Genomic DNA, 27,516 nt, shown 5'->3' with positions numbered 1-27,516 from the left:
TTCTCTCTGCATATTAAATATTATTATTTGCACCCAAGTTTAACTGGTAAGCACTCATAAGCATGAAATGCTTACATTGTATGTACTGAGAAAATACTTAATTTTGAACACATTCAGTTTCATATCAAATGGATGGGAAAAGTGATAGTAGATGAAACATAAATAAAAAAACTATTTTTTGTAGAGGAGAAATTGTAACAGCAAGGATCATTTATACCATTTTAATGTCCTTCCATACTTAGCGGCTCTTAGTTTTTTGGGTAACTCTTTCAGAAGTCAGTTCAATTTTAATTATGTAAATAAATTTATCTGTGATCTCTTGATAAGGAAAAAAAATGACCTCTTGTTTAGATATATGAAAACATTTTTCTAGTATCAGGAGACTTTAAGTGACCAGTTTTAAAGAAATGGTAATAATAAAATGCATTTAGATGCCACCACCTGTTTTTGAATCTAATTTTTAAAAAATAAACTTGAAAATTCAATAAGGATTAATGAACAATGAAAAAGCTTTTCTTTAATTCTTGCCATTAAACTCCAAAACTGGTTAAAGGAAGCATGTTTATCTTTCTTTGCTTTAAAGGGATATTGGTACTGATTTATCATATGCACCCTATTTAGAGGTATTTTCATTATTATGAACCAAACCAAAATAATAAAAAAAACTTACTTATTATTGCATCCATTAAAGATATTTATCTAATGCTATATCTGACAAATTTGGAATATTTAATATGAGAACGGTATCTGTACAAGTACATGTTGCAAAACTGAATGATTTTATGTGTTTGTAGCTTGTGTACAGATGCCTGTCACTATATTTAAGCAAATTGTGCCAATTACAATTTCTTTTAATCTAGAACATTTTGGTATTCATTTTCTTCATAAATAATAACAAAAGAATAATAATTGTTTTACTTAAATGTCATTTATCTGCTACTACGCTAGATTTTTAATACCTGGGCTCTTAGAAATAATCAAATATATTCTATTTGGTTTTATGCACATTTATTAGCATAATGTGCTCTGTCATATTTGGAAGAAGTTTTTGTGGCCTTGTGGCAGAAAATTTCAAAATGTATCCAACAATAAATGTGTATCTCAACTCTAGTTTATTTATTGAGTCCCTATTGTGTACCATAGAAAATTTTATAGAATATAAAATTTTATAGAATATAAAATTTTATAAAAATTATTATAATCATTTCAACCTTTAAAATTATCGATACAACATAGTAACCAATATTGTCACATATTTCTACATACACATCACATAATTTAGTCAAGGGTAGGTACTTAAATTAGACTTCTTTTATTTAAAATACATTATTTCTTCTGTACGTGGTGGTGCAGCCTGTAATCTCGGTGAATCAGGAGACTGAGGTAGGAGAATGGCAAGTTCGAAACCAATCTGGGTAATTTAGCAAGACCTTGTCTCAAAACAAAAATTAAAATGGTTGGGATGTAGCTCAGTTGGTAAAGTGCATTGGGTTCAATCGCCAATACTTAAAAAAAGAAATGTGTGTGTGTGTATTCACTCAAAATGAATTTTATGAGACTTCATTGTGTAAAATCAATGCAATGACATCTCTTTGTTGTTGTTCAAAATTTCTTATAGTCTTTCAGTTTTTTTGGTATGAAAAAGTGGATCTGATTTATTAAATACAAGCATATTTTAATCATAACAAATATTCTCACTGAGGAAAATAATATTTTAAGTAAATTCATATCAAGATAACATGTATTGAAATGTCATTAAATTATTTTGGAACAGAAAATAATTAATCCAAAATAATAGCACACTGATTGTCTAATTGTTGTCATGGAGTGGGGAGGAACAGTACTAAGGAGAGAATGGAAGAATTTGCACGTATTAAGTACTACTTGGGGGACTTTTGAACATCAGCCATGGCCCCCTTCTCCCTGCCGGGAGAAGTCTGTATTATTAGCTTTAAATAAAACCTGCTTAATATGCTTGCCTTGGCGTGCTTCTCTAGTGTTCAATCTTCAACATTAGAAGGAGCAGAACTCGTCACCGGTAAACGGCGGTATCAGATTTGGAGGCCCCAGCGAGATTTACGACAAGGTAAGTAAGCTTCTTTCTCCACGCACCTCACATCTGTTTGAGGTGCATCTTTCTGTCTCTTTATTTTTGGAAGGCAAAATGGGCACCCGTCAGCTACTTAAATGCAGCTAGTGCAGCCGCCATTCTTAAGACTGGGTGAAAGGTTTCCTGGCCCAGGCAAGTTTCCAATCACCTGCTCTGCAGGCATGTTGGACTGTGCTGAAGCCGTTTCCTACTTTTCTGTCCAGGCCCAGAGCGCAATTGCCGCCAGTACACAGTGTCCCTAGTCCTGATCTGCCCAGGATGCGTGGAGGTGGAGGAAGGGTTGGAACAACTGCGGGGTTCTCAGCCCCAGCTACTCTCGGGTGGACCCCAAAGTTTCCTTCTCCGGATTTCCCCTCCCGACAGCCCTGAGGGGTATCCAGAGTGATCGGTAGACAAATGGCACTGAGGGAAAGCGCCAATTACCTTTGCCTCCGTATGGGCCGCACAGTGCACAACACTTCCGCACATCCACTCCCTCTGGATGCTTCCCTTCCCTTGCCGGTCAGACATTAGGAATTCTAACTGTAGGATTAAGGCCTGGGATGATTAGTATGAAAATGCCCAGGTTCCCTTTGTTCGCATGGTTAGCCTTCACTAGTCTAGACACTAGAGTCTCCCCATTACTGTTCCTGTGCTTAAATGTGCTCACGGTGTTCTCTTTAAGCTGCAAGAGGGAGGCATTTAAAAACCCCTCCCATGAGACCCTCCAAGCAAAGGGCGTTATACGCCTAACAACCAATAGATGGCCCCTCACCCTCTGGAGATTCCTTTAGTCTACAGGGCAAAAAGATAGGCAAAAGGCACACTTTTTTACTTTTGTCATCGTTTTTCATAATTAGGAATTTATAGTGGCAGGAGGAAAGCAGTAATGCCCTTAAGTCTGAATCCTCCCAGGGTCCCTAGCACAGGGCAAACTAGGACCCTAGCACTTTGCCGAAGAAGGCCAGAAATAACTTTGGCAAAGCCAGGTAGTGAGAGACGGGTTTTTCTGGACCGTAAGGAAGCTCAAAGTTAGGGAGACGTCCCTAACATTTCTAACTCAGAAGGGAGCTTCTCTCTCAACAGTATTGCCAGGTTCACCACTAGCCTGCATACTGCTAAATTGCAAATGATCAAGAAAAGTGCCTTTCATATGTTACCATGCTTGACATCAATAATCTACCGTGAGAGGAGAAAGCCTTGAGGAATTGCCCACTAAGGGAGGAAAATTGAGGGGACCCTCCCAACTTAAGACAGACAAAATAAATTTAAGGAGGCTCTTGGAGGATCCTAATAAATATTGAGATGTTTCAAAACTTATGCCAGGTATGACTTCACCTGGAAAATTATGCTATTAACCATCTAGAGCACAGGCAGTTCCCAGAAACCATCCTAACTGGGATTTGAATAATGAGTAGGATGCCTAAAAAACTATTATGCAGCCTTCAGGAAAGTCCTGCTATTTTCATAGAGAGACTTAGGAAAGCAATAAGAAAACACACCACTCTGAATCCTGAATCCATAAAGAGCCACCTACTTTTAAAGTATAAATTTATCATTTAGTCAGTCCCAAATACTTAGAGGAATTTACAAAATTGGCACGTGGCCCTGATCAATCCTCAGATGATCTTCTCCAGCTTGCGTCTTCCGTTTTTTTTAATAGACATCAAAAGGAAAGAAAAGGGAACATATAGGCAAGAAAAAGGACTTATTAAAGATCATTCAAACTGATAGAAACTTTTAATGCCTTGCAATAGTCCATGCAATTTGTCCATTTTTAGGAGTTAAAAAGCAAACTGCCTAGTCCAAAACCTTAGAATAATGAAGCAGTAATTTCCCCCACCCTGTAGTTCTTAATCCATACACTTTTATCTTGTACTCCAACTACTGCTTGGTTTACTAAGTTAGATTTAAAAGATGACTTTTCCTGTTTATGCTAGACGCTGAATGGCAATTTCTGTTTGCCTTTGAGGAACCAGATACTGTATCTCAACTAACCTAGACAGTGTTGCCTCAGGATTTAGATGGCCCTCACCTGTTCTGGACAAACCTTAGCTAAGGACTTAACAAAATTCAGAGATAAAACATCTGTAATTGTTCTCCAGTAAGTAAATGACATCCTTTATGTGCCTCCACCCAGGAGGAATATCAAAAGGCCATTACAGAAGTCCTAAACTTCTTAGCTAATAGGAATTATAAGATCTCAAAAAATAAAGCTTAATTATGTCATCAACAGGTTCAATACTACAGAAAATAGCCACCATAGGACAATATTCTGCTCCAGGAATATCAAGAAGGGGCCTTACTTCAAGCTCCTGTCCTCAGCTTACCTATGAAGCAAGATTTAACCTGTTAGTCACAAAGGGGAAAATAAATCCTGGATAAGTAGCCATAGGCAGCGCAATAACCAATGGCATATCTCAGTGAAGAACTTAGCAAAGTAGCTTCATTCTCAAAAGTAATGGAAAATAAGGTCTCATAATTTTCTTTGACATCCAACCTGTCCTGATGAGATGGCTAAAATGCCCTAGGCACAAAGTTTGTGTTAAAACCTGTTAGATCCTTCCAGATCTCAGTCAAGGCTTACATTGAAATGTGAATAAAGGAAACCTAAAGGCTCAGTAGGAGACCGGTCTCGAACCCAAGGGAAAAAAAAGGTAAAGAGAGCCTTATCTAAACTCCAGAAACAGTAAATTTTATGGTACTTCACTAAAGTAATTAACGGCCATATCATTTTTCCAGGACTCTTGTTTTTTTTAATTATATGTTTTCTTGAGCTCATGATTTTTTTGATCAGTTCTATTTTTTTATTCAGCTAGAGTTTTTGAACATCTGTTACATTGCAATGGAGATTCACCTATAAAGTTACAAGGCCTTTGATTTTGTGTTATTTGTATGTTGTGCTGTCTGATGTCATGTTTTGTCTGTATCAAAAATGAGCACTCCTAAAATTAAAATAAAAAAAAATGGATCCAGATACTCCCAATTCATGTGATTTAAAAAGGTTCAAATTGGGTAAAATAATAAAAGTAAAATGTCTTTGAAAATAACTCGCAAGTCTCTAGGTGGTCAAGCTAATAAAATATTGATGTTAATAAAGTGTCTAATATCAATTGTTTCTAGGACTTTTCTTCAACAGGGAAGAGACAGCAAATACTCTTCAGGACACTTGTCTGATATCTTGGTTTTTACAGAATAAGTGAATTAGAGTTAACCTGTATGGGATTACTCAAATGTGTTTGTAGAGACATCTGATTAATTTACAAAGTTAAAATGCTAATTGTTAAATAATATCAAGTACTTTTAACTCCTTAAATTCCATGGGGTATCATACTTAAACATTATTGGTGTTTTCATAGGTTGGTAAATAAAAGGGTTTAAACTTGCTTTGTGTCATCACTAAACTAAAAACAAGGTTACTAAGAGTAATGTCCTAACAAGTGCAATTCTATATACAAAGGGTCCCAAAAGTTTCAACTGTGTTTCAATTAGAGTACTATAAACAACAAAATATTTAATCTTATTAAAATAGAGTAATTTATCTAAATTCAGAAATTTCATAAGAGTTGTTTCAGAATGTGAACAAAAAGGGGTCAACAAATAGGAAAGAGAAAATAAAAGGTTCTGGGTATGGAAATATATTAGTAAAAGGAAAAGAATGTTTCTGGGTAAGAAAGTGCTTGTGTGATGAAATACATGAGGGTCTAAGTAAGTGCTAAGAAAGTCTATGTAAGTAAAGGGCAAGTTTCAACAAGTTTGAATGTAACTAAGTTGGTTGTATGTGTGTGAGACAGCTAAAGCTATTTAAGGTTTTTTTCCTAAGGTGAAATACTAATGTTCTAATATAAACCAAAGCTCAATCTATATGGTAAAATGACAAGGATTTCTTAGAAACACTAATTTACTCTTAACTTTATGTCTATTAAGTTTTATTCTTTGGAACAATTAGTCTTAAAAATTAGGGGTTCATGCAATTATGGTTAAACAACTGTTAGATTATTGTACTATGTTACAGAGTCTACATTTTTCTTTAAAAACTAAATTTGGTAAGATAAAAGTGTCAGGGTAATTGTAAAATGGTCACTAGTTGTATATTAAATGTGTTCATATTTTTCAGGTACACAAGTTTTTAAAGCAGGGAATTTATCAAGCTTTGCTATTCTCCAGATTAAACTTGTCTGTAATGGTAATCTTAAACTTACAAAGAGTAAATTTTATTGGGGATTTATTTCTATCATTTAATGTTTTATTATAGGACCTGTTATCAATAGGGTATATGTAAAATTTGTTACTTTTTACACTGAGATAAAAAATTTCAAATATAAATGTATTTATAAATGTTAGAGCCTGACTTGTAAAGGTTAATATTGTGAAACATGAAAACATTTTGCCACTTATGTTAAAAGCTCTCTCAGGCTTTTTTTTAATTCATGTTTTAGATATAATGTTAAATTGTTTTAACTAGTGTTCATATAGACTCAGGAAACAATATATGTAAACTTCTTAAAATGACATTTAAGAAAGAAGCAAAGATCAACATCAGAATTAGAACACTTAAGATCTGTAAAGAGCCACGCCTTACCTGAGATAAGGCTCTGCCTCCCACCTCACTGTGTGTAGGATAGCTCCAAAATAAGCCAGACTTCAGCTTATTTAAAGTTATAGTCAAAAGATTGGTTTTTGTTGTAAAAGTACTGTGATCTCAAATAGGGGATATAATGTGGTCCTCAGTCAAAACTCAAGATAGCTATTATACCAACAAGATATATTTTTACTCTTGCTAATTTCACTTAGTAAAACTGTTACCTGTTGATGTTTTGCAGAAGTAGCTGCTTCAGGAACACACAACCTAGGTAACTTGTGTTAATAAGCCATCACCTATAGAACAGATAGTGGTAACTTCTAGTACTAATATAGACTCCAGTTAGATAAAGGGGTAAATAACTGTAAAGTTATAGACACTGAAGTTGAAGCCCAGTACTCTTACTTTATGACTGGTGAGACTGGCTTGCTGGATAATTAAGATCAAACTTAGAGATTGGAGTTAAATACAGAGGTCAAGAAAAGTCCATATTTGGGTCTTGCCCTCAATGTCAGCCCGAACCCAGGGAATAAGAGAACTTCTCTAAGGAGCATTGCAACTCTGGGTCACACAACCTCCTGATCAAGGAGATTGTTGAGACTACAGGATGAAAAATCACCCAGTGCATCTGCTGCAGAGGAGGGTCATGGAAAAGGGGAAACATCCCTTGATGCTTCTAAAGGAAGTCACCTCATCAAGAGACCCTGCCTAATCAAAGTCACTGGTGGAACCGGGAAGCCGCTCTTAAGTTCTCTATGAGTGACCCCTGTGGGAACTCAGCTGACTCTTCAATAAGACAGGAACCAGGTCAATTTGACCAGCTTGATCTTAGATACCCAGCAAAACAGTTAAAACCAAAATATAGCCATTCTTGGGCATTTAAAGGAAATAATAGTTAAATGTAACTTAAGATGTACACTTGTACTAGCCCACTAGAATAAAGACTGGAAGCTACAAATGAAAGAAAGATTCTGCAGCAAATGTGCCTGATAACTATCAAGAGAAACTGCCAGAGTCAGAAGTTTTAGTCAGTTTAAGACCTTTCTATGCTACACAGGTATGATTATCTAGCCCTAAATAACAGAAGTATAGAGATCTCTACTAAACACAGGTTATACCAATAAAGGGATATTTTACAAAATCAGATGATATTAAGTAGCTTAACTATATTTTCTGGGGACATCAACGACATTAAGAGTTAAATGTTGTGTTTACATTCCTGATAACCTGGACAATGTTAAAGTCCCCAAATAAAGGCCTTGTCCTCTCCAGCCTTTGCTAGGCCTAGTTATGGAACAATTTCTCAGTTCTTCCACCTCCTGGTGAGAGACTGACTTCTGTCATTTTCATGATACTCAGTGGCATGTTTCAGATGCTGCAACATTTACTTTGTACTAATCTCATTTCAGTACTCATGTCTTTTTGTTCTTCTATCATAGAAGCACCCACCCCCAGATGACTTTACAACCTGCTCTTCCCCAACCAGGCTTCTTCCTGGGACCCCTCGATTGACCCCATTTTTAGAAAACGAACTCCAAGCTGCTTGCCCCATGCCACCCACTTCCAGCTCGAAGAAGTCAGAGCGGTCATCGACCTCCTTCCCCAGCAGCATGGAGTTCCTAAGATTAGAGGGGGGGAATGAAGCCAGAATTGGGAACAGGCAGTTAGTGTAGAAAAGGGAATCGGGTCAAATCGAGGAAATGGCCATAAAATCATCTGCCTCTGGAAGTTGGAGACTGCCCCTGGAAGAATGGAATGTCAAGGATCTTCGGAGCCCATTGATTACCAAATTTACCTGCCTTTATCAAGAACTGCAAGCAAGAAGCTGCTAATTAATACCCCCTGGGCCCTTGCCTGCCTGAATCACCTTGGCCCTCCCCCTGCCCATGGCTTCTCTCTTAATGCAAAACCAAGCCCAGTCATGTAGGCAGGAAGGAGAGATAAAGAAAGGAGAGAACTGGAGAACAAAAGAGAATTTAACCTATAAAAGATGTAGGGTGCGCTCACTTCTTGGGACTTTTGAACATCAGCCATGGCCCCCTTCTCCCTGCCAGGAGAAGTCTGTATTATTAGCTTTAAATAAAACCTGCTTAATCTGCTTAAAAAAAAAAAAATAAGTACTACTTGACCTGTTGTAATATACAAGTTATGTATAATATAGCCTATATCTACATACATATATCTCTCCTGGTTTGTTTCTTATAGAGAAAATTTCAGTGTAATCCATTACTATTTTGTTCATTCATTCTTCCATCCAAATCTATCAAATGCATTAAAAGTTTAAGTTGCAACAGGTTTAAGTCTAAAAATTTTATAGAACTATACTTTGAAGTAGGCAGTTTTTTACATTCTGGAGGATTATAAAAAAAGGGTCTTATGCTACTTGTAATAGTGTCATGTATATTTTTGAATGTATCTATTAAATTTCACTGGGAAAACAACTAAAAAGGAACGTGTAGAAAACAGTACAATAATCACCCATTTATCAAAATATTTTTTTCATTTTTGTTTTATATATTTTATATCTATATCTTTTACATATATATATACATATATATATGTATATGTATATCAGGATTTCTTATCTTAAAGCATTTACAAGCCTTGTATGTGAATATTGGTTCGTGTTTGGTACTGGATATAATAAAATGGTTAGCAGTTCAACAGTCTGCTAAACTATCTAAATATTAAATGCCAACAGCAGTTCATCCCTCAGTTGGGACAAGCAAAATGTGGACAGACTGATTAATATTCTGTGAATAAAAAAAATGAGCACCTCATATTTACCACTATCTCTATACATATTTTAAGTGCAAATATACATGCATTTTTAAATATTCTAAATTGAAAAATCTCTTTACCTTATTTACTCTGGCCTTACATAATGCAATCCCAGTTGATGATATCTGATTTTTTTTTTTAACTGTGCTGGTATCTTTACCCAGAATAGGCTTATAAAATACCTGGATGGAGAAACACAACCTCACAGCTGTGCATGAGTTCATTCTGAAGGGCATCACATCGCACCCTGAGCTACAGGCTCCACTGTTTGGGCTCTTCCTCATCATCTACCTGGTCACAGTGCTGGGCAACCTGGGCATGATCATCCTCACCAAGGTGGACCACAGCCTGCAAACACCCATGTACTTTTTTCTCAGAAACCTAACTCTCACCGATCTTGGTTATTCTACAGCTGTGGGCCCCAAAATGTTGGTGAACTTCGTTGCAGAAAAAAATACAATTTCCTATTATTTTTGTGCTACCCAGCTGGCTTGCTTTCTCTTCTTCATTGGAAGTGAACTTTTTATTCTGTCTGCCATGTCCTATGATCGCTATGTGGCCATCTGTAACCCTCTCCTGTACACTGTTGTCATGTCACAGAGTGTATGTCAGGCCCTGGTGGCAATCCCTTATCTCTACTGCTCATTTGTGTCTCTTCTAGTCACCCTAAAGATTTTTAGTTTATCCTTCTGTGGCTACAATATCATCAATCATTTCTACTGTGACTGTGTCCCCTTGATATCTTTGCTGTGTTCAGATACTCATGATGTTGAACTAATAATCATGACCTTTGCAGCTTTTGATTTGATGTCCTCTCTTCTGTTTGTCCTCGTGTCCTACCTGCTCATCTTCATAGCCATTCTTAGGATGAAGTCAGTTGAGGGTAGGCGCAAGGCTTTCTCCACCTGTGGATCCCACTTGACAGTGGTCATAGTATTCTACGGGACTTTGATATTTATGTACGTACAGTCCAAGTCCAGTCACTCCTCTGAAAATGATAAAGTATCTTCCATATTTTACACACTTGTCATCCCCATGCTGAATCCCTTGATCTACAGCTTGAGGAACAAAGATGTAAAACATGCCATACAAAGCACATGGAAAAAGATAATCTATGTTATTTCTTAAAAGTTAGATATAAAAGGGAAACAGAATGTACAGTAAGTACCAATGGGTTCAGCATGGAATAAAAGTAAAACTTCTAAAGGCTGAAAATACTTTAGTGAACAAAGAAAGTCAAGTCTTTGCTTTCCTGGAGGGAGAGAGATGGATTTTAATCATAATAATAGAGTAAATTCTAGAGTGAATTAGAACAGGTTTCAAGTCGATGGAACACAGATCAGGTAGCAGAGCAGCAGGTTGTAGAAGGCTAAGAATGATTTGTATTTACAGAAGGGGATTTGAAATAGTTCTATTTATTCTAAACAACTACAAATAACTTTCCAGTTCCCACGTGTGTTTTGTATGAATTTCTCTTTTTGTGTGAGCACAATCTTTCCATTTTAGGTCATCCACTTCCAAAGGTATCAGGTAGCTCATTGTACTGGGCTAATTTGAAGCATTCAGTCACATGAATGTGTTCAGATGCTCCTATTCTATGTCAGGATCTTAGACTCTTCTTTGTTTTCCTTAGTTCCTTTTCTCTCACATATGAGCTTGGGAGAGTCTATTAAATGTACCTATTTGGTTATGGAGCACCTGATACATTAAGTGCTGCCTCAAATTCCATCTCATTCAGAATATGTTTGTACTTGAGTGAAGACGCCAATTAAGATATATTTCTTAAGTTTTGCCATAGAAGTTTTTGAGGGTTGCAAGGATGTTTCCCCTTTTCGTTGCTTGTTTTTGTTAATAGATAGTTACTCTGACTTATTCTCTAAATGAAAAGAACACCTCTGTCTGGTTTAAAAGGCATACTCTGTTGTTTAATTCCCATATAAGTTGCATACTTAATGATGAAATGGATTTGATTTGCCTCTTCCTTATAGCCAACATTCTTTATATTTGCCCCATGTATTATTGTAACATTTTTTGTTAGAATCCATTCTTTTTTTTTTTTTACCTTTTTTTTTTATTGTAAACAAATGGGATACATGTTGTTTCTCTGTTTGTACATGGCATAAAGGCATACCATTTGTGTAATCATAAATTTACATAGAGTAATGTTGTTTGATTCATTCTGTTATTTTATCCCTTCCCCCCACCCCTCCCACCCCTCTTTACCCTCTATACAGTACTTCCTTCCTCCATACTTGCCCCCCTCCCTAACCCTAACTCTAACCCAAACACTAACCCTTCCCTCCCCCCCATTATGTGTCATCCTCCACTTATTAGCGATATCATTCATCCTTTGGTTTTTTGAGATTGACTTATCTGACTTAGCATGATATTCTCCAATTTCATCCATTTGCCTGCAAATGCCATAATTTTATCATTCTTTATGGCTGAGTAATATTCCATTGTATATATATATACCACAGTTTCTTTATCCACTCATCAATTGAAGGGCACCTAGGTTGGTTCCACAGTCTGGCTATTGTGAATTGAGCAGCTATGAACATTGATGTGGCTGTATCTCTGTAGTATGCTGATTTTAAGTCCTTTGGGTATAGGCCAAGGAGTGGGATAGCTGGGTCAAATGGAGGGTCCATTCCAAGTTTTCAAAGGAATCTCCACACTGCTTTCCAGAGTGGCTGCACTAATTTGCAGCCCCACCAGCAATGTATGAGTGTACCTTTCTCCCCACATCCTCGCCAACACCTGTTGTTGCTCGTATTCTTGATAATCGCCATTCTAATTGGGGTGAGATGGAATCTTAGGGTGGTTTTGATTTGCATTTCTCTTATTACTAGAGATGTTGAACATTTATTCATATGTTTGTTGATTGCTTGTAGATCTTCTTCTGTGAAGTGTCTATTCATTTCCTTAGCCCATTTGTCGACTGGATTATTTGAATTCTTGGAGTAAAGTTTTTTGAGTTCTTTATAGATTCTGGAGATTAGTGCTCTATCTGAAGTATGATTGGAAAAGATATTCTCCCACTCTGTAGGCTCTTTCTTCGCATTGCTGATAGTTTCCTTTGCTGACAGAAAGCTTTTTAGTTTGAATCTATCCCAGTGGTTGATTCTAGCTTTTATTTCTTGTGCTATGGGAGTCCTGTTAAGGAAGTCTGATCCTAGACCAACAAGGTGAAGATTTGGACCTACTTTTTCTTCTATAATCTGCAGGGTCTCTGGTCTGATTCTGAGGTCCTTAATCCATTTTGAGTTTAGTTTCGTGCATGGTGAGAGATCTGGGTTTAGTTTCATTCTGTTGCATATGGATTTCCAATTCTCCCAGCACCATTTGTTGAAGAGGCTATCTTTTCTCCATTGCATATTTTTGGCCCCTTTGTCTAGTATGAGAAAATTGTATTTATTTGGGTTTGTGTCCGTGTCCTCTATTCTGTACCATTGATCTACCTTTCTATTTTGGTACCAATACCATGCTGTTTTTGTTACTATTGCTTTGTAGTAGAGTTGAAGATCTGGTATTGCAATACCCCCTGTTTCACTCTTCCTGCTAAGGATTGCTTTAGCTATTCTGGGTTTCTTATTCTTCCAGATGAATTTCATAATTGCTTGCTCTATTTCTGTAAGGTACGTCATTGGGATTTTAATTGGAATTGCATTGAATTTGTATAGCACTTTAGGTAGTATGGCCATTTTGACAATATTAATTCTTCCTATCCAAGAACATGGAAGATCTTTCCATCTTCTAAGGTGTTCTTTAATTTCTTTCTTTAGTGTTGTATAGTTCTCATTGTAGAGGTCTTTCACCTCTTTTGTGAGATTGATTCCCAAGTATTTTATTTTTTTCGAGGCTATTGTGAATGGGGTAGTTTTCCTAATTTCTCTTTCTGAAGATTCATCACTTATGTATAAAAATGCGTTGGATTTATGGGCATTGATCTTGTAACCTGCTACTTTACTGAATTCACTTATGAGTTCTAAGAGTTTTCTGGTGGAATTTCCAGGTTCCTCTAAATATATAATCATGTCATCAGCAAACAGGGATAGTTTGAGTTCTTCTTTTCCAATTCGTATCCCTTTAATTTCTTTGGTTTGTCTAATTGCTCTGGCCAGAGTCTCAAGAACGATGTTGACTAGAAGTGGTGAAAGAGGGCATCCCTGCCTTGTTCCAGTTTTTAGGGGGAATGCTTTCAGTTTTTCACCATTTAGAATGATATTAGCCATGGGCTTAGCATAAATGGCCTTTACAATGTTAAGGAATGTTCCCACTATCCCTATTTTTTCTATTAATGGCCTGAATTCATCAATCAAAAGACATAGACTGGCAGATTGGATTAAAAAGAAAGATCCAACAATATGTTGCCTGCAAGAGACTCACCTCATAGAAAAAGATACCCATAGACTAAAGGTGAAAGGATGGGGAAAAACATACCATGCACATAGACTCAGCAAAAAAGCTGGAGTATCCATCCTCATTTCCGATAATGTGGACTTCAAGCCAAAGTTAGTTAGAAGGGATAAAGAAGGTCATTTCATACTGCTTAAGGGAAGCATAAATCAGCAAGATATAACAATCATAAACATCTATGCCCCAAACAGTGGCTCATCCATGTATGTCAAACAAATCCTTCTCAATTTCAGAAACCAAATAGACCATAACACAATAAAACTAGGTGATTTTAACACGCCTCTCTCACCACTGGACAGATCTTCCAGACAAAAATTGAACAAAGAAACCATAGATCTCAATAACACAATCAATAATTTAGACTTAACGGACATTTATAGAATATACCATCCAACCAAGAGCGAATACACTTTCTTCTCAGCAGCACATGGATCCTTCTCTAAAATAGACCATATATTATGCCACAAAGCTAATGTCAGCAAATACAAGAAGATAGAGACACTACCTTGTATTCTATCAGATCATAATGGATTGAAGTTAGAAATAAATGAGAGAGTAATACACAGAAACTATTCCAACATCTGGAGATTAAACAATATGCTATTATATGATGAATGGATAACAGAAGATATTAGGAAGGAAATTAAAAAATTCTTAGAGGTAAATGAGAACAAAGAAACATCATATCAAAATCTCTGGGACACTATGAAAGCAGTACATAGAGGGAAATTTATTTCATAGAATCCATTCTTTAGCTACACGTGATCAATGTTCGAAATTGTGAAAAGTAAACAAAGATAGTATCATGATTTAAAATATGCTGTAATTCTAGTGAGAGTATACTTCGATATGTTGCAATTGATGTACTTTTCTTCTCTCTGGAAATCCTTCATCCATGACACTCTCTAAAGTCCTCTTTTTTATTTCATTATTTTTATTGTTAGACACATAATGAATTTTATTTATATCATAGAAAGAATTATTTGTTTTCTTGCCATGCCAATGTGCAGTAAATTTATTTATACAGCTGACCAATAGGAGTGAAATAATTAAGTAGCATTGTAAAAGCACATGTATATTCTCACCTGTTAATAAATATTCCTAAATAGTTTGCATAACTGATTTTATGTTTATTGTGACTATGTTATATACCTTATGGTTCACTATGTTTTTATTCATATATACACAAATATCTAAGAAAAAACTGTAATTTTTTAGGAAGTGTATGTTGGACAGATGTAAAGTGAATATTTATATTGTTTTTCTGTGAGTGCAAGATTATACTAAATTTAAACAATATATTTAAAAATCATTTATGTGTTTCACCAAATTAATACTTTGAACATTATAACTTTTATGATATAAAAGGTAAACTGCTTTAAAATACAAACAAAAATATCTGAATAAACATAATCCAAAACTCTATAACTAAAATAAATCTTGATTGAATTTTCATAGTGTGTCAAATGATAAACAAAAATCACAAAGCAATATGGTAACATTTAACAACTGATAACACATCACACCTTCATTTTAAAAGTTAGTTTTTTTCTCATTAATGCATGAATTTATAAATTATTTTAGAGGGATTTAGACAGCATAAAACACTTAAAAACTACAATCTGTCATATGATTTTATGATCTGCTGTAATAATTTGAATCAGTAAATTTTCATATTTTGTAGTACAGATTCAGAAACTTCGATTTAGTATAAGAAAAATACACAAACTGTATGCACATTAGGATGTCTATGAAAAATTACTCAGGGTTATAAGCAGTGGTGTACTGTAGCTGTCCATTTATAGAGTCACTTAGATGCACCACAGGAAAAATTTCATGTTGAAGATTGCCTCAAAATGGAAGTTTGTATTAAAAATAAATTTCTACCTTGATCCAAAAATCAGTCCTCAGTGGCTATGGTGAATTATGTGTCAAAGGGAAAAGGAGTCACCTCTCTAGAAATTCCAAAATCTAAAAAGAAGTTATGTTTTCTGACATTCTGAGGATCACTTCCCTGATATCAAAGGAAGATAAAGGTATCATTTGTGTGAAAATTCCAAATAAAATATTAGTTAATCAATCTAGCAGTAAGTACAATCAGTAATACACCAAGTAATGTGTAAGCAAGGCATTCGTATTTGGTTCAATATTCAAAACTGCAATATTCACTATGTAATGAAACAAAAAAGAAAAACACATATGATATCACAATAAATATAAAAAAGGCAAAAGCTGGAATATGCATTAATAACAAAAACACTGAGTGATATTAAAATGGAATGTCCTAATATAGTATTCTCCCTTTTTACTGTCTCTCCTTTGGTTCTTTTTAACTTTTATTATACTGCAAGACTCATTTCCTTGTCAAGGAGAGACTTTAATACTTTATTCCTACAGGGAAATCTCTTAGAAAGCAGAATTCAAAGGTTATTACTCTACATTGATATTATTGAGTTCAAATAATCCCCAATGTTATATACACACAGCCTCACATATTTCTACTCCAATATTTTTGCTTTGCTTCGGAAGGATCACTTCTCTACTGTTCATATGGTTCTTTTCCTTAAGTGTCAACATTTAGTCATGGTCACTGATTAGCACTATCCCTGAATTTCTAAGCTTGCAAACAAGGACTGTCTGCATGTGTGTGCTATTTGTGTGTGTGTGTGTACTTGAGTATAACTCAGCACAGACAAGACACTTAAATACAATTGAAAATCACAAAGATTGATAGATTTATGCATTAAGGATTACAAAGTATGCACACTGAAAAGAATCCCAAATAAGGTAAAATAAATACACCACAGACTAGAAAAAGAAATATAATTGTGCATCTATGGAATTACTAATTAAAATGTCTAAAATCCATAGAAAAGTAAACAAAGTATGTATAGAGAAAAATAAAAAATTTAGAAATATTTTCTGTCCTATGCTTTCACTTCAATAATATTCTGCACAAAACAAGTAAAAATTTATATCAACTGCTCTTACAGTTTCATAATATTGGAACTTGCTTAAAAGTGTAGAGCTGCCATGGAGGTATACAAGTTATAGTCACTTTGGGAAACAAACACATATTTAGTAAGTTTACGTGTCCTAAAAAAAAAAAAAAAAAAAAAAAAAAAAAAACAAAGACCAATTAGATCCAAATAAATTCACATGGAAACAAAAATATATCTGGTTGAAAAATTTGTATAATGTGAGATTTAGAATTTTAAATACAAATTTAATTTGAGAAACTAGACTAGATATTTCTAATGATTATGCAAATATATCTTACAAAAGGCTACTTCCATACACATGATGAATTAGAAATAGGGTAAAGAAGACTTCTTATTAGGATCAGAACCAGGATTCAAAATAGATGAAAGAGTGTAAAAGAATTTTTATGAAGTATAATTTTATGATAAAAATAATTCAAAGATTATCTGAAGTGAAGAAGAAGTAAAAATATTTATTAAGAATTCCACCATGGTTTAATATAGAAAAAACCTGAAATTCTACCAGTAGCAATTTGCCAGGGCATTTAAGGTTAGTAGAATTCCCTTAGTAATTAAATTGTATTTTAAATGTTGGCGTAGTGGAACAAGATAGCCAGTGAGGATTACTGTCCAGCGCTTCCCTTCCTACAGTCACACTAATTGTTAATTGATATCAAGGGAACAAACCTACCATCACTAGAGCTAAGGAAGCCACCTGAGGGAACATGGAGCCTGGTTTTAGTATAATGAAAACAGAGTTAAAGAAGCCAGCAAAGAATGGGTGGTCTTCTCCCAACTCCCCCAAAACTGCAGTGTGGAGAGAGCTACCACCCATATGGGAGAGAAAAGGGGAATTAAATCAAGACCTTATGCATGAACCCAGCATCAAGCCTTGCCATGTTGGATCCCAGTCCTAGGCAGAGTGCTTTGACCTCTACCTACTGGAACAGTGTTATCCAGTCTGCAAAGTGACTACTTCCATCATCCTCCATGAACCTTTCACAGCAATGTAGGAAACAAGAGTCTACCCATGTAGAATTTCAGAATAAATATCACCAGAAGACTTTGTTGTACAGCTCCGTACCTGGCACACTGCAGAGAAAACCAGCATGAGCCAGAAACAAATGGCCCTATATGTAGGCCAGAGCACAAAGATGAAATTTAAGAACAGCACTGACATCAGGTAGAGACCTACATGCTTGTGAGGCAAATTTAAGTTTTGACAGACTTAGAGTGGGTCAGGCACACAGCAAACAAGGCTGCCTGGGCTGTGAGAGTCAACTGTGACCCAGCTTAGCAAAAGTCTTTTTTTTTTTTTTTTTTTTTTTAATGGTTGCTTTTTTTTTTTTTTAATTTTATTGTAAACAAATGGGATACATGTTGCCTCTCTGTTTGTACATGGCGCAAAGGCATACCATTTGTGTAATCATAAATCCACATACAGTAATGTTGTTTGATTCATTGTTATTTTTTCCCTTCCCCCCACCCCTCCCACGCCTCTTTACCCTCTATACAGTACTTTCTTCCTTCATACTTGCCCCCCTCCCTAACCCTAACTCTAACCCTAACATTAACCCTTCCCTCCCCCCCTTTATGTGTCATCCTCCACTTATTAGTGATATCATTCATCCCTTGGCTTTTTGAGATTGGCTTATCTCACTTAGCATGATATTCCCCAATTTCATCCATTTGCCTGCAAATGCCATAATTTTGTCATTCTTTATGGCTGAGTAATATTCCATTGTGTATATATACCACCAGTCTTAATGGACAATGGACTTTTTCACCATCTGTCTTCTAATCCTGCTGTGTTAGTCACCTTTTCAACACTGTGACCCAAGGACCTGAAAAGAACAACCAAGAGGAGGAAAAGTATTTGGGGCTCATAGTTTCAGAGGTCTCAGTCCATGGATGACTGACTCCATAGCTTTGGGCCCAAGGTGAGACAGAACATCAGGATGGAAGAGGATGGTAGAGGAAAGCAGCTCAGGACATGGTAAGCAGGAAACAGAGAGTTCTGTTCACCAGGGACAAAATATAAACCCAATGGCATACCCCTAGTTACATATCTCCTCCATACCTTATCTGCATACAGTTACCACCAGTTAATCCATATTAGTGTATTAATCCACTGATAGGTTTTATTCTCATAATGTATTCAATTCACTTCTGAAGAATCTTGCATTGTCTCATACATGAGATTTTTTGGGGCATCACATATCCAAACCTTAACAAACATGCACTGAAGAAGAGAAGTCTTTTCAATAAACCATGCTCAGAATATTGTTCAATCATATGCAAAACACTGAAACTAGCCCTCTATCTCTTAACAGCTATGAAAATCAACTCCAAATGGATTAATAACATAAATCAAAAACCCAAAACCATGAAAGTTCCAGAAGACAGGAAGAAAATTCTTCAGAATATTGAAATGGGCAAGAATTTTTTGGAGATTTGAAGAGCACAAATTGAAAATATAAATAGTCGAATTAGATTACACTGAACTAAAAACTCCTGCTCTCAGGGGAAAAACATCAAGACCCAACACAAAGAATGGAAGAAAATATTTGCCATGTATATACTAAACAAAGGTCAATGTCCTGAAGACATAGGAAACTCCAAATAATACTTAAAAACCAAAATAGCCCAAAAAATATAATAGACAATAGACCTAAATCAACATTTATCAAAAGAAAATACACAATTGAAGATCAGATGGCAGAAAAAAATGGTAAACATCAGGAAGCACATGGGGAAAAGGGAAACTTGCACTCTGTTGTTGGGAATGTCAATTAGCATACCCACTATGGAAAACCATGGAGGTTCCTCAAAAAGTTAGTGATCACTCTACCACATGATCCAGCAATCACCTGGCTAGGTTGGTATTCAAAAAGCTGAAATTAGTATGTGGGCAACAACATATCTGTGCTCCTGTGTTCATGGCATCATTACTTACAGCAGTCACCAAGGGAGGCAGCCTAAGCACCCATCCCCCGGTGAATGTGCAGGAAAAAACGTGCATATGCACAATGGATGGTGTTTACCTCAAAAGGAATGAAATCCTGGTCTCTCTGACAACTTGAATAAAACTAGAGACACTTAGGTTGTATGAAATAAATGTGGCACATAGAGTCAAGTGCCACATTTTTTCACACGTGTGCCATGTAAAAAAGTTATTCTTATAAAAGTTTAGAGTAGACTGGTGGTTACCAGTGGCCAGGAGGAAGGGTGGGTGTGGGCACTGAAGAAATACTGATATCTGTGCTAAATTACAATTAGATAAGCCGAAGAATTTTTGTTGTGCTATTTTACACCACGGATGGTGTAGGCAGTTTACTGTAGATTTCAAAAACCAGAAGAAAGAATTTTGAACATTTTCACCTCGTAGAAATGATGTGTTAAAGAGGATGAATTTGTTTCAACTGATTTCAACATTACCAAATGCATACGCATATAGAACCATCACCTAGTGCTTCATTATTTTGTATTATTTTATGTGTGAGTTAAGATGAATTTAACTTTAATACAATTGTTTAAAAACTTGTGGGTCTTGCAAAAAGGAGACATTTTGAGTACTGGAATTCAACATATGTGCCACAATCTCACACATATATGGTTTATTGACTTCCAAAATGATTTTGAAAAAGATCCAAGCTACAGGAATCCAATTTTCTGATTGCAAATAAGTTACAAAGCTGCAGTAACTAAGAATTTTGGAAATGGCTTAAAGACAGAGGTAGACTAAAGCAACAAAATGGAGTGTCCAGAAGCAATACCATCTTATATGGTCAACTGATTTTCAAATGGATGCCGAGAACACATAATGGAGAAAGAATGATCAGTTAAATCAGGAATGGAGGTTGGCAATAATTTAAAAGGATATAACTCCAAAGTTAAGCAAAAGAAACAAAATCATACAAGTATCACCACACGTAACTAAAAATCCTCTGCAAAGCAAAGAATAATGATCAGCAAAGTGAAAGGCAAGGTACAAAACAGGAATATATATCTAAAATGGAACTAATATTGAAGTACTTTCGATAGTAAAGAACAATTTAATTTATAAATAGACTGAGGACTTTATTATTAAAAGAAGTAAACAGCAAAAGCTCATTCCTGCAGCACATGCTCAATAGGATTGCTATAATTTCTCTCATCTTTTGTGAACTTAGATCAAAAAACAAAAACCTAAGATATTTAGTTTTCCAAGTACTATTGATTTGGATTAATAGAAATAGATTTATACTAATTTTAGAAGTTGATCTTATAATATTCAATCTCTAACATTCATATTTATTTACTCTTTATAACACTGAATCCTTTGAAGGTTTGTTAATAAGTGATGCACTTATTATTATGAAAGGACCCATTTAGTTACCTCTCCCCCTCCTTCACTTCCTTCAGTTCCTCCTTAACTCTTTTCCATTTCTATGTATTTTTCTACTATGCATATTTCTTAAAACAGGATTTATGGCAAAGGTAGCTTTGTTTCTTGTCTACTTTGAATTAGTTTGATTTCTATATTCATATCTGGCATGTATTGAAACAGTTCCTTTTAAAGATAACTGTGTTGTGCTTAACATAAGATTCAGACTCTTAATTTCAAAGCAGAAAACAAGACTGTGTTTAAAACAGATCTCTTGAAATATTTATTTAGTATAATCAAGATTTCATCTCTATTTTTGAGCATCTCCTCTTTCCTCCAAACTCTTAGCCCTTGGTAATCACCATTCCAATACTAATTCCATAAGTTTGATTATTTTCCATATTTAATGTAAGGGAGAGCATGGGGACTTGTCTTTCTGTGAGTCGATTTTTTCATACAGCACACAATGTTCACCAGTTTCATCCATGTGCATAGTGCAGGTTATCATTCTTAAGGGTAATTAATATTCCACATTGTGTTTGTGACACATTTTACAAATTTATTAATCTAGGAATAGTATTAAATGTTTCCCCATATCTCATCTATTTCAAATTATGCTACAAAAAACAAGAAGGTATAGGCATTTAATTTAGATCCTAATTTCAAATCTGCACAAAACTCAAAAGAGGGTTTGCTACATCCTATCATAAATAAATAAATATTGAATACAAATTGTCCCTGACAATTCATGGACAAACTCCAGGCCTTTCATTAAGTTCTAAAATGCTTTAGGGATAATCTACTAGTTGCTTGGCATCTCCTGAGGGAGAGTCTCAAATGGTGAAAAAAATCCATAAATTGTCCTCAATAATGCAATGTTAGGAACACATGAGAGAATCAAGTGAGAGGCTTCAGTGCAGGTAACAAAGATGGAAGGTTTTGCATGTGTTAGCAGGAGCTACTGAAGTAGATACATTTCGCTGTGACATTGTAATCTTTTGCAAGTGACCATTTCTGTTTCAGTTTCTGAGTTTTCTTCAGCTCCTTAATACCTCAGTAGCAATAGAACCTCTCTCTGTTTCCTTCATCTTTTTAGAATATTGACACCTGAGAAGTTGAAAGCTCATAAGTGTACACTAGGTGTGGGCTTATAAAATAATTTAATTGTGCATACATTCAATTTAATATGTAAAAGCAAAAAAAACCTGAGGATGATATGTAAATTAAAAGACCATATAATGGCAAAAAATTGAAACAACAGAGATTAATAACCACTTTTTTATTTCCTCCCAAATATTTAGGCATTTAGTGGCTCTATGCTCTCTTATGACCCTAAGATAATTTAATATTTAAAATTATGTAATTAAATACATATGATTTATTCCAGATGTCTTACTAAGAGATTGGAGTAATTGCTTCACATTGACATAGAAAAAGCATTTTTCAATATCAGGAGACCTGGTTTTATAAAAAGAGCAAAATTTTCCATATTTTGCAGTGAGATCTTACTAAATTTTTCTCAGAGCATAAGATTAAAAGGAAAATTGAGTATTTGGTAAAGATGAGTAAACTGTGAAAAGCAGTTTGATTCTTTTCATGGAACCTCAAAACTGTTGAACATAAAACATTCTTTATTTTTCACTTTTTATTGACAAGTACAGTTATATACATGTATGGACATAAAATGGCATTATGACTTTTCAATATAATGTGAAATGATTCAACTAAGCTAATAATAATACTTTTCTTTATCTTATAAGATTATTAATTAATACTGATTTTATTCATGTTGTATTGTAGTATTTCATGATTGCTAACCAACCCAAAACAGAAAAAATAAATTACATGGTTCAATCTATTTCCTGTTCTTTTATTAAAGGTATTTCTCTAACATAAAATGAGGGAGTTTATCATTTTAATTAAGGGTAAGATATCAGCAGCTACAACTATATAAGAAATATTATATTTGAGCTAAGTGGAAATTACATGTAGACAGTTTTATTTAAACCATTGTAAAATTGTTAGTTTGTATTTCTTGTAAAAAGTGCATGTCACTAAAATTTGCACTGCGCAGTTGGTCATGTCCCTTTCCTTTCTTTATGAAGGAAAAAATGCTTCTTCACAGCTTTTACATCAGGCTAAGGATGTACCTGCCAAACACCTGCTATTTTGCCACCCCTTATAATTTCTGGGTTATTAGAGAAGTTTAGATACATTTTATTTTGTTATGCACACATACACCTGTAAAGTGTGATACATTATATTGGAAGAACTTCTTTCAATTTAAATGTACAGAGCACTATAAAACATATCCAAATATCTTTATCTCATCTTTATTATAGTTTATTTTGTCTACATGGTGTTATATGTCACAAAAAATGTACAATATAGAATATTTTAAAATTTATTTGGAAAATATTTGAGCATTTTTCTTTAAGTATCTAAATGAGATTATATGTCCTCAATGTACAACATCAATGCATTATCTTTCTCCACATTTGTTCATATTTTCCTAATATTCCCTTATGTTATAGTACAATAAAGTGAATCTAATTTGTTACACACATGTAAGCATATTTCATTTATAATAAAAATATCACAGGGATGAATAATATGTTGTTAATTTCTATTATGATAGTATATGTTAATTTATTTTTATAATAGTTGTTTTGATTAGAAGATAATTAATCCAAAACAATTGCACATTGTCTATTCATACATCTTTCTAGTCTCAACCAGCTGTGTTAATAGGTGGACCTCTTCCCCATTTCTTTCAAGAAAATTATTCAGTAACTTTTAATATAGGGAGTTGTATACAATCTTATAATTTCTCTTTAGGAATCCTTACTGTGTAACTGTAGTGCATTATCTGATATTATTCCATGCAATTTTAATTGTGACTGTGTAATTTAAGTACATGAAAATAAAAACTTAAAAACAAAAAAACCTATAATTGTACTTTTATCTAACACCAAAAAAATTAACAAAATTTAAATTATTTTCCTACTTGCTTTACATATCTATCTATATACATCTGTACATCTCTCTATGCATCAGGATTTCTCATCCTTGGAAGAAGGTAACTGATGTAAATATCGTTCGGGCTGCACATCGAACAGAGTTGAATGTTTAGCAGCTTAACTGGCATCTAATTGGTAAATGTCAGTGGCAGTTGACTTCCAGGTTGGGAAAACCCAAATATGACTAAGCAATGAATAGGATTCTATTGTGAGTAAAATCACCATAGATTAGAACTATTGATAATTTATTTCTATGTATTTGTACATGTACCTATGCATGTGATTTCAAGTTTACTACTTTGGAAAGTCTGAATATATCTTATGTATACCAGCCTTCCATAATGAAAGTTTCTCAAGTAATAATATTTGCAATCCATTGATTGCACTGATGCTGTATCTGAAACAGGTTGTTTAATGAACTTGGATGGAGAAACACAACCTCACAGTGGTGCATGAATTAATTCTGATGGGTATCACGTCACGCCCTGAGCTGCAGGCTCCACTGTTTGGGCTCTTCCTCATCATCTACCTGGTCTCAGTGCTAGGCAACCTGGGCGTGATCATCCTCACCAAGGTGGACTCCAGGCTACAAACACCCATGTACTTTTTTCTTAGAAACCTTGCTTTCACTGATTTTGGATATTCTACATCTGTGGGCCCCAAAATGTTGGTCAATTTTGTTGCGGATCAAAATACAATTTCCTTTTATTTTTGTGCTACCCAGCTGGCTTTCTTTCTCTTCTTCATTGGAAGTGAACTTTTTATTCTGTCTGCAATGGCCTACGATCGCTATGTGGCCATATGTAACCCTCTCCTCTACACTGTCGTCATGTCGAACAGGTTATGTCAGTTGCTAATGGCAATCCCCTATCTCTATTGTACATTTATGTCACTGATGGTCACTATAAAGATTTTTAGTTTATCCTTCTGTGGCTACAATGTCATTAATCATTTTTACTGTGACTGTATGCCTTTGATATCTTTGCTATGTTCAGATACTCATGATGTTGAACTAATAATCATGACCTTTGCAACTTTTGATTTGATGTCTTCTCTTCTGATCGTCCTTGTATCCTATCTGTTCATTCTCAAAGCCATTCTCAGGATGAAGTCAGCTGAGGGCAGGCGCAAGGCTTTCTCCACCTGTGGGTCCCACCTGACTGTGGTCACTGTGTTCTATGGGACTTTGATATTTATGTATGTGCAGCCCAAGTCCAGTCACTCCTTGGACACTGATAAAGTGGCTTCCATATTTTACACCCTTGTCATCCCCATGTTGAATCCCTTGATCTACAGTTTGAGGAATAAAGATGTAAAGTATGCCCTACTAAGCACATGGAAAAGGATATGCAGTGTCATCTCTTAAAGGGCATAGAACATGAATTGCATGAATATGGTTTGACCGTGAAGCAGGTCTGTCTTCCCATGTTTAGCATGTTCGGCAAACAACATATGTTTAAAAAATTACCTTTATTGTAGTTAACAGTAAAATTTCTAAATGCTTAAAGTACATTAGTGAGCAAAACAGCAAGATCTGCTTTTCTGAATGGGGAAAGATGAATTGAAAAAATACTGAATAAACTGTATGATAAAGTAGAATGAATTTAGGGTTTATAGTTTACACAGGGAGTTGTCAAAGTTTGATGCTGTACTGAAATGAGAAAAAATATTATGTTCGGAAAAAGAGTTGTTGTTTTTTTATAGTCACAACTATTGTAATAAACTTCCAATGACAGTGCATGTGCTTGTGTGTTTCTCTTTTTGTGCAAGCGTAACCTTTCTGCTCTAGGTTTCATACAGATCTATGGGTTGTGCTAAAATCAAACTGCATGTGTCATCAGGAGCTCACTGTAGCACAGTGATTTAAATGACTGAGTCAGATGCCAGTACTCAGTGGCCCTCTTCTACCTGGGGCTCCAGGCTCCAGTTTTTCCTCACCAGTGGCCTTTCTTTCATGTACGAGCTCAAAAGAGCCTATTTACCTAACCTAACTTACTACTCAGAAAATCAGAGGTTCAGTGCTGCTGATACAATTCCATCTAATCTAGTCCTTTATAGACACTGATGAATACATATTTAAGAGATGATATTGGTTTTTTTTTTTTTTTCACAGCATCACTTGGTTTCACTGGAATTTTTTTTGTTGTTGTTTTTTTGTTTTTTACAGTTTTTTTTTATTGTAAACAAATGGGATACATGTTGTTTCTCTGTTTGTACATGGCGTAAAGGCATACCATTTGTGTAATCATAAATTTACATAGGGTATTGTTGTTTGATTCATTCTGTTATTTTTTCCCTTCCCCTCACCCCTCCCACCAATCTTTTCACTCTATACAGACCTTCCTTCCTCCATTCTTGTCCCCCTCCCTAACCCTAACTCTAACCCTAACCCTAACCCCTCTCTCCCCCCATTATGTGTCCTCATCCACTTATTAGCAATATCATTCGACCTTTGGTTTTGTAAGATTGGCTTATCTCACTTAGCATGATATTCTCCAATTTCATCCATTTGTCTGCAAATGCCATAATTTTATCATTCTTTATGGCTGAGTAATATTCCATTGTATATATATGTCACAGGTTCTTTATCCATTCATCAATTGAAGGACATCTAGGTTGGTTCCACAATCTGGCTATGGTGAATTGAGCAGCTATGAACATTGATGTGGCTGTATCTCTGTAGTATGCCGATTTTAAGTCCTTTGGGTATAGGCCAAGGAGTGGGATATGTTGTTTTTACTATAAGCTTCCAGGACTTTCATTTTTCTTTTAAATTTTTCTCCCTGTATTTGTCTAATAAATGGTTAGTTACTTGTCCTCACCTTTCCAAAAGAACAGAATAATTTTTGTCTAAAACTCAGCTTACATTTTACGTTTTCTTGCCCTTGTCTCATGTTGTGTGATGAAGCAAGTCTCTTGCTCCTCATTCAGTGACTGCTTTCCCTACTATTTGGTCCCAAAGAGAGTGTCCGGTCTTTTCATTAGTATTCGTTCTTTGCATATATTTGATAACATGACTTGAAAGAATCAAATGCAGACAAGCCATGACTTGAGCTGATCTGTGTTTGTAGGGAGAGTGTACTGTGGTTGTGTCAACACAAATGCTTTTCTTGTTGCTTTGGCACATTTCATGTAAAACCCTCCCCAAACTTATTCATGTTTTCTTTATTATCTTTTTTCATTTAACATTCATGCAATTTTATTTGTATCATATATAGATTGATCTGTTTCCTCTTTACACTCTCAAGTAAAATATTTATCTATGTATCTAAACATAT

The 27,516-nt window shown here is 35.1% G+C and overlaps 2 protein-coding genes across 2 annotated transcripts in view; both read left to right on the top strand.

Moving 5' to 3' along the window:
* Positions 1 to 25,604, top strand: part of LOC306639703 (uncharacterized protein) — a gene marked incomplete at both ends in the record, with an annotated part of 32,499 nt that extends 6,895 nt beyond the window's left edge. Inside the window, one exon of the mRNA XM_079103480.1 lies at positions 24,660 to 25,604. Coding sequence (XP_078959606.1) covers positions 24,660 to 25,604 — 945 coding nt within the window. The remainder of the gene's footprint in view (positions 1 to 24,659) is intronic.
* Positions 9,639 to 10,580, top strand: LOC306638960 (olfactory receptor 8K3-like; the record flags this gene model as incomplete). The annotated part of the gene is made up of 1 exon (XM_079102410.1): positions 9,639 to 10,580. One exon carries the CDS (start codon positions 9,639 to 9,641, stop codon positions 10,578 to 10,580), a length of 942 nt encoding a protein of 313 aa, XP_078958536.1.
* Positions 25,605 to 27,516: the final 1,912 nt, after the last annotated feature.

This window comes from Sciurus vulgaris (assembly GCF_902686455.1).
Source record: "Sciurus vulgaris genome assembly, chromosome: 11".
Lineage (NCBI taxonomy): Eukaryota > Metazoa > Chordata > Mammalia > Rodentia > Sciuridae > Sciurus > Sciurus vulgaris.
The sequence above is the reverse complement of the archived record's forward strand: the minus strand, read 5'-3'. Positions and strand labels throughout refer to the sequence as shown.